This window comes from Condylura cristata, unplaced genomic scaffold, assembly GCF_000260355.1.
Source record: "Condylura cristata isolate star-nosed mole 26May11 unplaced genomic scaffold, ConCri1.0 scaffold00006, whole genome shotgun sequence".
NCBI lineage: Eukaryota > Metazoa > Chordata > Mammalia > Eulipotyphla > Talpidae > Condylura > Condylura cristata.
The window spans coordinates 48578082-48596105 of NW_004567107.1; the positions used below are offsets into that span (position 1 = coordinate 48578082).

Genomic DNA, 18024 nt, shown 5'->3' on the forward strand with positions numbered 1-18024 from the left:
CATCTGCTTTTAACACCCTCGTTTGTGGTCCTTCAAAGTCAGAAGTGATGAGTTAACATTGAAATTATGCTAATTTTTCCTATAAGAGAACAGCTATTTGCAAAAACACTTAATCTGCTAGGAGTAATTTTCAGATGCAAAGGAATATAAGAGAATGAAAATAGAAATCAGCAAAGTCTATTTTCACCTGTCTTTTTTAAAGTATGTATTTGTCTGTTAGGTATAATACCTCAGTGGTTCCTTGAGGTATAAAATTGTATTTTTTTGAATGAGATTCTTTTTTTCCTTTCTAAAGTAGGCATGTGCTGCTATAACCTTGTATGGGAACTAAATTTTCTTGTGCATCATTGATCCAGCCTCTGTGCTACATGTATATATCATTTCACACAGTTCCTCCAGCTACACTAATCTAAGAGTCAAAGAACATACACCATTTAATGGATTAGAAAATTGTTATTAAGAAAATACTGAGTAACATATCCCACTAAACAAAATCAAAGAGAATGGTATTGTATTCCTAACATCGAATACCCAAACCCACATTCATTCGAGAGTATCCACCTCTATTGAATCATTTTGCTATACTGTTTGCATTTGGAATTTATAGTATATAGAACATAAATGTCCAGATACACTGATTCAAATGGGAGGAAAAAGCAAAGCTATTTTTTTTCACTTTTGCTTTGAAAAACTTGTTTTCCTTGAAAAGACTCATTTTTTAATTTTTTTAAAATAATGTAATATTTATTTTTACATAATTTTGTGCTTTTTCCATCTCAGTGATAATCTCTGGGCTTCCCATCACCAAATCACCTGTGTACCATCACCATAGTCCAGTGCATGTCCCTCCCTCCATTGTTTTTTGATTCCATTCCACACTCCACCCTATAAAATGTCTCTGGTATATAGAACAAAGCTAAATTTTTAACCTATTATTCCTTAGTTGAAGTTAGAGGAAGTATATATGTAAAAATTGTAAGGTAATTCAATCATTTTTATGAGTGAATCTGTTAAGATCATTTGAACTTATGTTATCTTTAGACTTATCACAATGAAAAAGAAGTAGTGTCTGACAAAATTCTCTCTTGACAAGCTCAAACAGAAACTGATACAATGCTCATTGTAATTTTTGACTGGCAAAAAGTTAATTGTGATACTTAAAATATAAAAGCAACTACATTTATTCAGGGCTTTTACATAATGATAAGAATCAATTTTTGATCCTTGGTATTAAGATACTTTCCCGGTAAGTTGCATAAACTGAGAATATGATCTAATTATAATAATCATATGGCAATTCCACATAGCACCTTTCATTCAAGAATATCTAACCACTCTACAAGCTGAAACCAATTGAGTCTAACTGAGCCTCTCTGAAGTAGCACAAGGATGTTATTTTACAGATGGTTAAGCATATTAAGGATGGCTAAAGCTGATAAGAAACTTGCTCATAGTGAAGTAAATTAGGATTACTAACTATGTATCATAGGACTACTTCTTTGTTCCTTTGAACGGAATATCAGACTTTTATTTTCTTAGAGAACTATAGGATTCCCAAAAAATTTATCACCTTAAGAAATTTTTACTACGTTAACCTCTTTACATTATTATTAGAGCAGAATTTAAAAGCAAATCTTGACTTTAAGACTATTTTAAGTGGGTACATTTAAACAAAGTGTTAGCCAGTGAAATTAGCCAACAACTAATGTCATTACATTTGAAAAATATGTGAAGAAAAATTTCCTTTTCTCTTCTTAATTGAAAAAAAAAAAAAAAAGAACTTCCATTTGGTCCACCAGCATAAACAGACTTCATAGATTTTAAGTCAGTCCTCAAATAGAGTAAGTCAAAACCCAAGAGGAAATAAATATTTCATACAAGAATGCTAAGAACAATAAGCAGAAGTTTCAGGGGCAGAAATAGAAGAATAGACTAGAACTTGAAGTCAAGACCTCTGGGTTTTTCTATGTCATAAACATGAAAAGCACATCATTCCCAACTTTGCTTCTGGTTGAAAAATGGGAACAGTCTTATTTCACATATACCAATGGACTCTGAATTCTCACCTTGCTTCCACTTAAAAGTGATTTTATCATTCTGGTATAAGGAGATCATAATGTGGATTACTTACAGTTTAGCAAACCAGTCATGAAGGGTATTCCTTTCCAGAGGAGGCGTACATGACAAGGTTACTGTGATAAGTTGCAAACCTTATGCAACACTCCTTAAAAAAAAAAAGGTTATTTATTCATTAATATTCTTTATTATTGCAGTCAGTATTTTTTTTTGACACTAAAGAACAAGCTCAAGATGTTAATGAACTTCCCTAATGCACTTTTGAGGGCATTTCAAAGTCACTACCCAAAGTAGCAGCCCACAGCAGTGACTCAAGATAACATTCTGATAAAGACAAGATGGTGATCTCCTCTTTGGAATGAACCAACACAGCATTTCTGAGATATCTTGCTCAACATCCCAGACATAATATGGCACTATTATCTTTCCACTTTTATCTCCCACCACATTCTAGATCCTAGCCCATTTCATTCCCTTGCACTTTTATGAGCATGATATGAATGTTGACCTCTTTTGGCCTCTACTTGTTTCATCATTGCAGGCTCAAATTACAGTCTCCTTGGCTCAGGTCACCCGTACCCATCTTTCTCTTTTTATATTCCTCTTATTCTTCATTAATCAACTGACATTTGTTACTTTTTCCAAAGAAAATTATCCATATTTATTATCTTCTATGTTACCACATATAAACCAGGTGTTTTCCTGTCTCATTCATTTCTTTATTCTACCTATGTTACTGATGTGATGTGTACTGATTAGTCTCATTAGAAACTAAGTGTAATGGATAGGATGAAACTACCACACAGCAGGAATTTATGCTCAACACTTTTTTGTCATTTGTCTGTATTTACTTGTTGCCAATAGGATTGTCCCATGTCCTGGAGGAAAAAAAAAATCATCTTGAAAAATATTTTTGCTTATGTGGAAACTGTTTCTACCAAATGAGCCGCTTCCCAGAGTCAAATTGAGGTCATTTCAACAGTCTTTTATTGTTTAAACAGCTAATATACTAATTGGAGAATCAAGTCATTTTTAAGGCTCAAAGGAATTTTAAAGATGATCTCCAACATTTACATCTAATAGGAAGAAAGGAGATGTGGCGAGATTAGGTGGCATGTTATAAATCCCAGGTTAAGTTACTAGTGGAATCAAGGCTTGGATCAAAGTGGCAGGTTTACTTGCCATTCTCACTAAACTATTTTGAGCAACATCAATATATAAGAAATAGATCATCATCACTGTTCTAAATTTCTTTGTATGTAATTTCTGCTGGAAATGGATCAGTGTAGATATAAACATAACAAAGTGCATCATATTCAGAGGTGAATAAGCTAACATATCCAGGAGAAGTCATCCAAATTAGATAAAATTCTAGAAGAAATCTAAATTGGTAAAATGAATATAATATTTTTGGCATTATTATTTCAATTACCACTAATTTCACTTAAAATGAACTGAATCATATATTACCCAAACATAATCCCATCACCCTCATAGAGATAACCAACTGATAACATCATAGAATCAAATTGCCAAGTATCACTCCCCTAATTAGGGAATAATATATAGATTATATGACCTTGACCAGTCTAATGGTCCAATACCCACAGGTCCCTGGAAAGGACTGTTTTACTCATGTTTTCTTCATTAGGGTTCAGTATGCAGTTGCAGAAGTGAGTGGTACCTTGCTGTAGGCCTCTTACACTATTCTTCAGTAGCTCATTGAAGAGAAATTCAAACTACTTACATGCTGATTCTTTCCTCGGCTGTGTCTAGTCTAATGACAAGCCATGAAGGACATATTTTATTCATCTTATTTTTTACTCATAGCATGTCTTTTCTTTCCTTCTTGCAATAGTCACCTCTTCTTGCATTATCCATCTGTTATTGCATGTTAGACACTTTTTTCATTATAGCCTTTTGTATATTAAAGTTATTATTAATCCCCGGGTAGGATTCCTGGAAGTAAAATTTGTGAAAGTGTGGGGTTCCCTCAGACTACACCCTTTGGAATTTTTAACTCTCATGTTAGTCCACCTTGAGGCTCCAACAGATTATCAATTACAGTTTAAAATATTTCTACTGATATTGACTCCAGCTGGGTGTTCTGCATCTGGGTTCTGTGGTTGATAATCTATGATTCTTTGTATCCTCCATTTGTCTATTAGAATTTATTTGCCTGTGATCTCAATTTTAAGAAGAATTGTTGATTTTCAGTTTGTTTTCACTTTTTCTTGTGAGAGTGGGATTGATAACTTCTACACTCTAATATCTCTAGATGCCGCACCAAAACCACATGTGAACAATAATCAACTTGTCACTTGAAGATATTGCAAGCTTATTCCAGATAATAGCAATAAAATGCACATTAATTTTTAGGCTTCTCAGGGAATATGAAAGTTATGTTTACACCATACTGTGGTCTGTTAAAATATTATAATGGCATTATGCTTTCAAGAACAACATGTGAAACTTAATTAAAAATATCTTCTTGCCAAAAGCACCAACATTTGAGCCATCAGCCAAATCAAGAAAATTTCCTATAAATTTTCAATTTTTAAAAGAGACAGTATCCACAACACACTAAAGCAAAACTGCAATAAAATGAGGTGTGCTTTTATTCAGTAAATTTAGTATTTATTCAATAAATAAAAAGCAATACATTTATTGATTGACTCCACTGTAGTTTTTTAAAAAGCTAAAAAATAACTAGCTAAGAAAGTAAATATATTAGTAGTGAGTCTGAAATGTGGCAGGTGTTTTCACTGGCCTCTCTTCAGGGTTTGAGATCACAGTTTGGACTAGTGTCATCTGGAGAGATCCACCCAAAGCTTCCCAAATGGGAGTAGTCACTTTTTAGGCATCATATGAAAAATGAAACCTGATCTTTAGCATCATAAAATGAAATCTCTTAAATATCACCAAATTATCAACATCAGGTAAAAATAAATGACTGCAACAAAATCACTGTTTCAGTTACATTTCCTATGCAAAGCATCATTTTACAGAAGGCCCTCTCCAAGGAAAATGGATTAACACGTGAAAAGCAAAGTCTGTCTCAGAGGAAGCACTCAATAAATGCAGCTCTACCAATATTCTAACCTCCTCCCCTTTTCCCCCTGAGGCCAAACTCAAATGAATTCTCCTAATCAAATGAGAAAAACTGAAAAGTAATCTCTTCTAATCAAATGAGAAAATTTGACAATTTAGTAAATTTGTCAATAATGAAAATTCAATGATGTCATTATACACTCTCAGTACACTATAAACTCTGAAGCCTTAAACTTACATCTGAATGTTATTATCTAAGTTTCGGTTAGCTTATTATTATATACTCTACTTTTTATGACCCTCAAATTCTAGAGATGTATAAGGGACATTTATTGGCAGCATTATGTGTGTCACTCAATACCAGAAATACTATCTATCATTTCTTCTTCAGGCTAATATGCTACTTTTCCTTAGGGAAGATGAAAATATGTCCTGTGTGAGATACAGATGATCCCCTCGATGAAGACCCTAATTTTCCTTGAATATTTTCATTTTTATTAAATAGTTAACTATTTGGCCTATTTTTGCTATAAGACAACATCGCGGTCAGGTGGCATTCCATATACAGAGTTTCAGCATTCTTCACCCCAAATAATCCACAAAAAGAAATATATGTAGGCTCTTGATACTCTAAGTTGGGATTAATACCCCCAAACTACCAAGGTAAATAATAATGAGGTGTTATTTCATATTATCCATTCAAAGCCTTGAAACATGTTACCAGAGTGTCTCTGGCTAAGGGTCCTTTGGCAAATCTGCATCAACATGACATTTGGGGATGCACTTATCTCCTGCTCTGTTCAAGAAGGATCCCCTTCCAACCTCATTCAGGTAGCAGAAGCAGTTGGTAGGTGGACTCCTTGCTAACTAGGAACTGAGGTATCAGTTCCTCAGCCTGTGTATTTCACAAGAGAATAGTTCACAGCCTGACAGATGGCTTTTCTCAGAGCAAGTGAGTGTACCCAAGACAGAAACCACTATCTTTTTGTAACTTCCCATTGCATTTGCTCATTTCATTCCTTAGAAATAAGTCAACTGGCTAGAGAGTCAAAGGTAAGAAGCTATAGTAAGACATACCAAGAGAGAGGGAGTGATTGGGAGATATTTTAGAGGTTGCCTACCTCTATTGGCATGAGCTGGGAACTCTTTGGAAATGTAAAAATAGTGTAGAGAATCTGATTTTGAATCAGATTTCTAAGGTGACCACATGCACATTGATGGTTGAGCAGCATTGCTCTAGAGAGCAAGTTTCATGTAGTTGATTATGTTACAGAGGATGCCACAGCAATCACTAGTTGATATTTCTTTCTAGGAGGTGCAAAGATCAGGTTTCCATACAACTTAGTTCTCCCTACTTAAGATGTCAAGAAAAACTTACTGAAGTGCCACAGGGCTCAGAGAGCAGATTAGAAATAGAATTAGGGGATTGAGGAAGAAAATGAGAGGATTAGGACTATGGCAACATATTTAATACCATCATCAAGAAATTAGTGAAAGAGATGATTTAGTATTTGGGTGAGGCGGGGTTCTTTGAAACCATGTGGAAAAAGGGACTATAGTCCTATCTTTTCAATAACTCTTAGTGCATTGCTGAATAATTTAGCACCTTAAATAGTGCTTAGAACAATGACTCCTTATCTCTTGATTCAACTTGGTTCTGGTTACCAATATACAGAAGTGTGCAGAATACACCTATAAAAAATTATAGTATAAAAATGTTTTAGTGAGTTTCAGGTTATTATATTCCTTTTCCTACTAATTTTCATGTCTCACTAATGTGGAAAGAAAGACATAATGTATTGCATATTAAAAATCTTTCCATAGGCCCTCCCTGGTGGCACAGCGGGTTAAAGCACAGCACTGAGAATCTAAAGCCGCTTCCGCATGAGTTCGATTCCCGCCTGCCCTGGAGGTGACCACATGGCGCGGCAGACCTCTCCTTACCCACCCACTGCTCCCCTCAGCAGTGTACTTCATCGAGCTGCCTGTTCTGTTCCCCACTCTCTCTCTGGTGAAACCTCTCACCACCCCTGAGCATTTAGCCTGTACCCCAGTTCTGTATGCATAAATAAATAAATTAAAAAATATATTTTCATAAAACATTAATACCTTTGATTAATACCTATCAATATCTTATAGTTTTTTCAAACTCTACTGAATGGAAAAGATAAAACTACATGGAGCTTTTAATACTGTATAGGAAAGAAAAGTTCTATGGTAAAAAAAAAAATTAAAATCTCTAATTATCAGAAATTGAAGTAGATTAGGTAAAGGCTTTACTCTGGGTTTTCAATGATCTCATGGAGCCAACTACTGGATATATGTGTTGTTGAATCTTCTCAAACAGTCATTATTAAACCTAAAGTAGATAATATTGATCATAAATTAAAAATTTAGTAAAAAATAAAAACAAAAACAAAGAACACCCCAATGAGACAGGAAAAAGACATACAAGGAATCCAAATAGGGAAAGAAAAAGTAAAACTATATTTGCAGATGATATGATAATTTACATTAAAACCCCATAGAAAAACTAATCAAAACAATTAACCAGTTTAATAAGGTAGTAGGAAATAAAATCAATACACAAAATTCAATAGCCTTCTTATACACAAAAAGCCAAATAGAATAAGTCCAAATAAAAAAAAATCCCCTTTATAATTGAAACAAACAAAAAAATCAAATACTTGGGAATAAACCTAGCAAAAGAGGTAACAACCTATACAAAGAAAATTATAAGACACTGTTAAAAGAAATACAAGAAGACACAAATAAATGGAAAGAAAACCCCTGTTCATGGATCAGAAGAATTAACATCATTAAAATGACTGTCCTACCAAAAGTGATATACAGATTTAATGCTATTCCAATAAAAATCTCAATGGCATTCTTCAAAGAAATAGAACAAATATTGATGAGATTTATATGGAACTGCAAAAAATCGTGAATAGCCAAAACTCTCCTGACAAAACAAGAGAACAAGGCATTACACTCCCAGACTTCACTATGTTACAAAGCCATAATAATAAAAAATGCATGGTACTGGAACAAGAATAGACATACAGACCAATGGATTTCAACAGAAAACCCAAGTATAAACCCACAGGTTTATGGACAGCTAATTCTTGACAGAGGAGCAAAGAATATGCAATGGAGAAAGCAATTTTGTTCAACAAATGGTGCTAGGAAAAGTGGGTTGCTACATGCAAAAAAAAAAATGAAGCTAGATTACTCACACTATGGACAAAACCAACTCAAAATGGATTAAGGAACTAGACATAAGACCTGATACCTTAAAATATCTAGAAGAAAAGTTGGGTGAAACACTACACAACATACACCTCAGTAACGTGTTTAAAGATACATCACCCAAAGCAAGGATAGTGAAGGAAAGGATAACCAGCTGTGACTAGATCAAGAAAGAACTTCTGTACAGCAAAAGAGACATTACACAAAACAAAGAGACACCCCACTTTGGGAGAAAATTTTTGCACACAATACTAATGACAAGGGACTGATCACAAAGACATACAAAGAGCTTATAAAACTCAATAAAAATAAAGTGAACAATCCCATTAAAAAATGAGTGGAAGAGCTAAAAAGACACTTCCCCAAAGAGGAAATGCAGACAGCCAACAGGCATATGAAAAATTGTTCAACATCACTTGTAATAAGGGAGATACAAGTTAAAGCCACAATGAGACACCATCTCACACCAGTGAGAATGGCACATTTTAAAACAACTAGCAACAACAAATTTTGGCAAGGATGTGGAGAAAAAGGAACTCTCCTACACTGCGGTGGGCATGCAAATTCATCCAACCACTATGGAAAGCTATTTGGAGGTTTCTCAAACTGCTAAAATTGAAGCTTCCATATGACCCAGCAATCCCACTCCTAAGTGTCTACCCAAGGACACAAAAACACTGATTCAAAAGGATACCTGAAAACCCATGATTTTGCTGCTCTATTTACAATAGGGAAGGTATGGAATCAACTCAAATGCCCCAAAATAGATGATCGGGTTAAGATGTGGTACATACACATGATGGAATATTACTCAGCAGTCAAAAATACAAATTCATGCCTTTTGCAACAACATGGATGGAGCTGGAAGGGATCATGCTTAGTGAAATAAGCCAGAAATAAAAAGAAAAATATCAGATGGTTTCACTTATAGCTGGAGCATGAGGGATCAAGGGTCGGTGAGTGGGTGGGGGGAAACAGTTACAATAAAGTAAAAAAGAAAAGCAGTAAACAACTATAAACCAGAGGTATTTTTACGGGAGTAGAAAGGGGAGTGGGATCAAAATTGAGGTGGGAAGAGTACATAGGACTATGTTAATAGCACATGGGTGATTGGTGTTGGGAAGTTCATGAGGATAACAATCGAGATGGAAAAAATGCACAAAATGAAGAATGATGAAAAATAAATAGAAAAAAAGAACATTCAAAACTCATCACATTGTAATTATTTTATGATTTTTTTCTTAATCATTCTACTGAGGTTAAAATGTTTTATCTATAGAGTGAAAATGCTATTTACCACTGCACTTCTAAGCATCTTGCACTTCTAAGCATCTTAAAAAAACATGTTCAGTGACATTACATTGATAGTTTGAAATGGCAATGGTAGCAAGGGATAGTTACAGAACAGAAAATGCAAACAATAAAAATTTCAACTTAGATATATTTTCATGATTATCTTGACACAGTGATACTGTAGATAATGTTCATATTCAGATTAAACTTAAAATTGTGTCATGTCCATAGCTATTATCTTACTAATAACATACAGAACATGGGAACTATTCTTCAGTTTTCAAAAATTATTATTCAATGCAGCCAAGTTATTCCCATCACTGACAAACCATTAAAATTCTAAGTTAATAGATTGGGTTCAACTCTTTGTCAAATTGTGACTGACTGCATCCATGGGTTGCTAGGCATATAAAATTTCAGGAAAAATGAACTGGAATACTCTGAGAATCAGTTACTTATATGGGTTTGTAACAAATGTTACTATATAGTAGTATTTGTAAGGTGTGTGCTGTTCATCTTTTCTATCAGCCCAATTCCTATGCATACATGTGTGTTTGTGTGTGTGTGTTTACATGCATATGTCTATATGTGTTTCCCAAGGAGCCAGTTGTTAAACATTTACAATATACCACCCCTGCATCCTTCTTTCCAGTACAAACACACCCACCACAGATCTAAGAGGGACAGCTCCCATCTTTTGAATAAAAATACTGTTTGAAGTTCTAAATTGGAAAATCCACGAACAGAAAAAAAAATTCCTATAAAGCAATAAAATACGTCTTTTCTGCTCTGTGTGAGCTACCCTGATACAAATGTGGGGGTGGTCAATATTTTTCTTAAATCATTCTAACTGAATTTCTGCTCAAATGACATATAGTCTCTTGCATTAGCCAAAATTATAGTTTGCACAGATTGATAGCACACAGGAAACAATTTTTACTGTGTTAGAATACAGAAAAGGAATGGAGATCCTAGACAACTAAGTGAGCCTCATGGAATAAGAAAGGTTTCCTCTCCTATTTGATAATTAGATGCCTGGCCAGCAGAAATTGTACAGAGCTCATGAGTGGGTCCAAAGGTAGGGATTTTGTTTAAGATTCTACAAAATCACATGTGCCCCTTTCAAATAAACCAGATGCAGCTTTCCAATTTATCAAAACAAAATCCATCACTCAGCACTGCTGATGACAGTCTTTCTATGTATGTGATTTAGTCTTTGGGGAAATTACTCTCCTATAAGTTTTTGGGAAAAGAGTGAACTGTTTCAGTTATTGTTCACTACCACATATAAACAACAGAAATGAAGGGAGACAAGATGACTGACATAAAAATGGGACCCTCTGTTGCCCAATCAGAAAGAAATTCTGTTGTAAATTTTGATTAGACTGAGAAAGAAAAGGAAAGTTTTGGTGGAACAGCACTAAACTATAAAGGGTCACAGGCTTTTCTCTTGAAGCATTTGAAGCCAAAAGCAAGGGGTAGAAATGTACACTATCTTCTCAGACTACAAAGAGACAATAACATCCTTATGGATCCTCTGAGAAAACAGTCAGAGAAGTGCTTTATAAATATATCTAGTAATAAAAGTGCCGGAAATTTTAAGGATGGGTAGGCAGAAAAAAATTTGTGATCATCAAATTGAACCTGTCATGAATTTGAAGAGAGAGCAAATTTGGATATGAGGAAGTTATACAAATAGAACACACAAATCAATTGGGATAAACTGCTGGAATTGTTCCAAGCACCTTGAAACAGTTCTTTTAAAACATACACACATGTATGCATTACACATATATGCATATATACTTTTGAAATTTCTTTTATTTATATTTGAAATTAGTACATCTAGAAAAGAAGGCTTCCACCAATGGCAAATTTGAAAAAAAAAATGACTGATTTCTCTTTATTAGAAACTGGGGTTTGAGGATCACACAAAATGGCAAATTTAGCTGTTTTCCTTATTCATGTACGTGACTATGGACTTGCCAGGAGTCTCGCTCCCTTCCAATTTATATTATAACATTTGGTATTTAGGTCATGGATATTATAACTCTTACAGCAGGAATGTATAACTAAGAGCAGGACTGTTTTTATCTGACGAGTCAACTCTCACCAATAAAAGAATAAAAAATAGTGAAGGAGAAATTTATGAAGAATATGGGCACATGATGTTATTCAAGCCTCCAGTATGAGCATATATACTGGAAAATGTTCCTATTTTGGAAGATATAATCATGTAGCAGTTCACATGCAGGTTCAGTTAATATACAGACATATAAAAAAGTTACATATATATCTTGAAAGAGAACACCCTTAGGATTTTTATTTAAACCCAGTGAGAGTAGGCAAAATTACTATTACAACACAGTTTTAGATAAGCTAATTAAAATTCTTACTGATTTTAAAATTCTGACTTTAGCCATGCCTTTTCACTTGGTAGCTTTTTTGTTGATGCTATTGAGCAGCAAAGATGACCATTCTCTCTCTCTATAGCCAGTATAATTTTTAGCAAAAACAATGACTACAGGAACAACAAAGGAGCTGAGTTTTTGTTAGAAAGGAAGGAAATCCTGAGAGCTGATCTAGAGAATCTTCTTATCAAATAGCATCTACAATATAGCCTCAATATAAAAAGTAGACCAAGTGATAGGTGGCTTCCTCAATTGTTTGAAATTTTCATACTATTGGAAAGAAATTATCCTCTGATCACAGACTGCTTTACCACATCCACTAAATTTTAGTCACTGGTGCTCAGAATGAAACCCTATGATTTTCCTCCTGTTCTTGGGAACTCAGTGCCTGTATGCTAAGCCACTTTGCACAAAGGTCACATAGATCGACAGTGACAACAGCAGACCAGAACTGTATCTTGTGTTCCTCATGCAACACAACAAAAGAAGCCAAGTTGATAGTAGCTCCATGAAAGGGAAAATTTGAATACATTCTTTCTTGAATTCCAGTGAACTAATTTATATACTTTATATTCTGTCACTGAAAATCAAAGTCTGAAAGAAAACATAGACAATGGAAAGTTTATTGTTAAGTATTTTTGCTCTTTCGTGATCTTTCATCTCAAATTCTACTTTAGACCCAGTTAATTACCTGTCTAAAGCTGACCTTCAGTTTCAGTATTCATTCAGTCCAGAGTATAAAGGTGTAAGGCTACACTTCTGCATCACGAGAAACTTAAGTATGAGGATGGACCACATTGCAATAATCCCAAAGATCAGAGTAGGAGGGAGTTAATAAGGAAAGAATCAATCCACACAATCCACAGTCTATGGATCAATGAAAGCAAACTTTTTTTTTTTAAGAGGACAAATGTCCTATTAGCTTGTTTGTTCCCTTTCTTCAACTCATTTTACCAAGTGTTTACAGAACACCTTGCTGAGCTAGCACCAGTTATCACTTCGGGGCAAACATAATAATGTTTAGAGAGTGATTCATACTCGAAGTTCACTTCCTTTTAGAGATACTGTCTCATAATCTGTACATTTAAGCTAGAAATAACCTGTGGCAGTTACGCAGTGTCTGAATGGGATTGTATGCTGGCAATGCTTCAGCAGTGAATGCTTCCTGGAACAGCCTTTTTCTTTTCTCTTAAGCCACGTAGCAAAATCCACGGAAGGTGCATCTCTGACAGATGGCTCGCCTTGAGACAATCACTCATCCCTTGAGCACATACTATGTGCCAAGCATTCTTGTTGATCTTAAGCACAGGACTGGACAGATTCAATCCCCTGCACTCTGGTGCTTACATACTCATAGCAGAAACCAAAAAATACTAAGTAAACAAATAATAAGCAGGTTGATAGCAGCTTGGCATAAGTATTATGAAGAGAACACAAAAACATACATAAAAATAGCATAAAACTAGGTATGGGGTTTGGTTATCACAAAGGTTCAGGAAGGGCCTTTCCAAAGAGTGGATACTAAACTCAGGTCAAAAAGAGACCCTCCCAATTTTCAGTATCCTAAGAACAAAGTCAGGGGGCATATAAGACGTCAGTAGAAAAACAATCTTCGGGTTTCCCATGATGGGCATAATCTATTCTGTTCTTTGTAAGGACAGACATGAATAACAGTAAGGAAAAGAGGGCTACGACTGGAGATGACAACATTGCCATTTAGTCTGTGGATGGCTCATACTTTCAAGGTTTATCAGTACCATGGTAACCTCACTTTCGTTCTAGGAGAAAGTAGTAGGAAGCCACCCAGAACTCCCAGTGCTCCAAGTAATAGACAGGCTTCCGTGTGAACTGGCTGGCCCAGCGCTCCCACAGAGAGATGCTGTTTACTCTCTCGCCAGGAGGACACAGTGAGACATGGTTAAATCTGTAATCATTAGCAGTCAGTGCAACACATGCTACTTAAACTTGCTTTCGTCATTTTTTCCTCAGTAGTGGTTCAATGGCCTGTGAATGTTTGCCTTGCAGAGAAAAAGAATTTTTTATTTAAATAAATCATTTCATGGTCAAAGGAAGCTTTTGTTATTTCATAGTTTTCTTTCTTCATACTTGTATGGCACAATAAAATTGAAAAATCAGCATGTGATGCAGTCACTGTGTAACTTAGACAAAAAAAAAAAAAATGCTGCCACAAATTAGCTTAAGTATGTTTTAACCCTGGAGTGGCATAGTTACTGTGAATGTGTGTCACTGTATTGTCAAAAGTGTTGAATTTTCACAAATTTGAAAATAATGCCTATTTTAAAAAAAAAATCAATGTAGACCTCGGGATATGAAAGAAATGTAAGCCATGATTTCTTCAAGGAACTTACAGCTTAGTTGAACAAATAACTAAAAAATACAATGATAAATAACAACATAAGACAGTACACAATTAAGCTATACCAGGAGATAAAATCTAAAAGGACAAAAGAAGTTAAATGGCCCCTCAAGTGAGGCTGAAATCATTGAGTAGTGCTCAATGGAAGAAGTCAGATTTCAAGAATCAGGAGTATTTGGAAAGGAAATGACTGAAGTTTTTCAAATGAACAGATTCATGGAATGAGGAGAGCAAGGAATGGTCTAGAACTATTTCATGGGACAGGGTGGGGATGTTAACAAATGCAGATGTGGCTCTTTTTGGGAGTTGCTAGGAAATGATCACATTTATATTACACCATGCTTACAATGTGCACAGTGTTTTATCAGCTAACGATGCCTAACTAAAAAATTTTGTAAGCCATTGGCTCATACTGATTTTCTCAGCTTCTCAGTGAACCTAAGCAAATTGTTGTAATTTGTAAATATTTGTTGTATTACTCATTACTTGAACAGTATCTTAATAGGGTGTGTAGATGAATTCAAACTCAAAGACTTTGAAAAAGTTACTGCAAGGGAATTGAGACAACAGCACAAATAGAAAAGCATGGAAAGGCTCACCAAGTTCACATCTCTCTGAACACCTCAGAGGAATTATTTTCACAGTTACTCTTTACATAACTTATTGTTTCAAAGACTATAAAGAAGTCATCTAACTCACTTTATTTAATTTTCTAGTAAAATTAAGAATTTTTAAGCTATATTTTTTACTAAACAAAAACCTTACATCTTTGAAGTCATTGATATAAATTCCATCTCCCCTAATGTTTATCACATTCACTCAATCCAAAGTTCACCTTTGGTTATGGATTAACTCCCAACCAGGAAATATTTTCATGATATGAATGCATGCATTTGAACACAATAGTCTCTTTTTTCCCTTATGACTTGAGTCATTCGAGACAGAGTGCCTTTGATAATTCCAGAACTCACAATCTGAATTAGTCCTGGATCTTAAAGACAGAATTAACAGCATTCAGTGTCCTGGTTTAAAGACCCCCAACTGAAGGAAAAGGAATCCATTATGAACCAGAATGAATGTGGTTAGGACCTCTAGTGGACAAACATGTCCCTGCCTCCTATTTCCAATACTAGAATCTACAGAAGTCTCACTCATCCAATTCTAACAACAAAGGGTCAATCAGGAGAATTTCTTCATCTCCCTCTCTACATTTAGCAAATGTTTCCATTGAACTGCAGACCTACAGAGAAAATCTTGTGACTATTGCAGTCATATTTCTCTGAAGTACCTTAGAACTATCATATGGACTAAGAAAGCACTTAAAGGAATTCTAGAATCTTCTCAGAATCTCATATTCCAATTTTGATTAGGGTTGCGCCTGACATATCCAAAGCAAATAATAGATTTACAGAAAATATCTATACTTTTCATCTTGTAAATTGGATCAGCCTTAGTATTGCCACCCTTTTGGACTTAGGGTATTGCAGCAATTCAATACTTCATAAACATTACAAGCTTTATTCCACACTATAATGCCATTATAGTTCCAAAGAATACAGGTGTTTTGTTTTGTTTTGTTTTGTTTTGTCCTTTCCTGTAGATTTGTTTCCTCCTCTGTAAGATAGAGATAACAATAATAATATCTGTGGTTCAAGGCCACTATTATAATGGAAATCAAGTTTGTATAATGTATGGTAGTATATTATCATTCAATAAATAAGAACTGCTAAAACCACAATGACGATGATGATGATGACAATTCATAATTTCTACATTTTCCTCTTCGCCCTACTTCTTAAAACAACATGCTCTCCCAACTAAACATGGATAAACTACTACTCATCTTGTCAGGGAAAGAGTAAACTTGTTAGCAGAGAGACTGACGTTCAGTATTACCTTTCCAGGCAGCAGCCATAGAGTCAGGGATGCAATGGGAATGTTACTGTCCCCTTTAGATTCTGATACATTTAAAAGAGATGGAATTCTTTGATTATCCTACCTCTGCTCAGTGGTTTTAAAACGCTCCTGAGATCAACTGAAATTATATTTTGTTCTGTGATTTGAAAATTATGGACTGCTGAAGATAAAAACTCTGTTGAGTGTTGGGGCTTTCAAGGATGTACGATAACTGGCATATCTTTCCTCTCCCTCCCCCTTTCTCCATAGGCTAACCTTAGAGCCACCGACGTCAGACTCATGCGACAGCTACTCGTAATCAACGAGACCATTGAATCCATCAAGTGGATGATTGAAGAGAAAGGCACCATTACCAGCCGAGGCAGCAGCCTCAGTGGCAGCCTTTGCAGTTTGCTGGAGAGTCAGAGCACCTCCTTACAGGGCAGCTACAACAGCCTGCACGATGGCAGTGATGGACTCGACGGCATCTCCGTGGGGAGCTACCTGGACACTTTGGTCGATGATGTCCCAGGCCATCAGACCCCATCGGACTTGGACCAGTTCAGTGACAGCTCCATAATAGAGGACTCACAGGCACTGCACAAGCATCCCAAACTGAATTCTGAATACTACTGCTTTGGCTGATGACCCGGTTTTATGCATGGGATCAGTGTGCAATTAACTTGTATTTATCCTTCTTCTGCGCTGCTATATTTTTGGTGTGATTTTATATATATATATATATATATATATATATATATATATATATCTCAACCTTCTAAAAAGAAGCTTATTTTGAAACTGCTTGGTGTTATTTCTGTTGCTTCTAATATTTCTCATCTGGATTGAATTATCTTTTTCTTTTACATCTCTATTTTTATTTATTACAATGATTTTTCTCCCTTCTTTTACAATTGCACAAATAAAGTAGGGGGAAAAAATAAGCAATAACTATGTTTTTGTTTTCAGAGCAAGGGGGCAGGGATTATAAGATAAACTTTGCTAAATTTTACAATAAACCAAAGTCTTACAACACTTAATTTTGTCACTCGTATTCTTGACACTCAAAAGTTTCATCTTCAAGAAGATAACTGAGGTACAATATGATTTTTATATTGGGTTAAAAAGAACAAATGTAGACATTATTTTTTGGTCACAGTTACTTCATGTATAATCAGCAGCATTGTTAGTCATACACACTTACATCAGGAACATTTGGAAGCCCCAGCTATATGCAATTCTTTCACTTTTGTAGTTTTTTCATCAGCTATTCTAATTAAAACCATGGCACTGTTGGTGATAATATATATACTCCCCATAACTTTAATTATGATTAGATTTTAAGATTTTCCTTGCTCTCTGAAAATGAAGTATTCCTAGTAGGTATGATCTAGTAGTTGACTTTTTTGAATCTAGATTATTCAAAAATATTCAAATAAATTAATGCCTAATATTTCCAGACTCCAAAAAAATAACCTACCAACTTATTTAAACAGGAACATCTAATTTGGGATAGTGGGAGACTAGAGGTAAAGTAGTCCTTAAATTTAATTATTTTTAGGTTTTTGTTAACTTTTACTTTTGTACACTCTAATTCTGGATTATATGTATATATTCTCACACACACAAGTAGATAAACAGATAGAATAATGAATGGGTGGATGAAAAGAT

The 18024-nt window shown here is 34.9% G+C and overlaps 1 protein-coding gene across 1 annotated transcript in view; it reads left to right on the plus strand.

Annotated features, from left to right (window-relative positions):
• The window catches only part of LURAP1L (leucine rich adaptor protein 1-like), a 38615-nt gene extending 21241 nt beyond the window's left edge, over positions 1-17374 (plus strand). Inside the window, exon 2 of the mRNA XM_004677660.2 lies at positions 16624-17374. Coding sequence (XP_004677717.1) covers positions 16624-16998 — 375 coding nt within the window. The 3' untranslated portion in view covers positions 16999-17374. The remainder of the gene's footprint in view (positions 1-16623) is intronic.
• Positions 17375-18024: the final 650 nt, after the last annotated feature.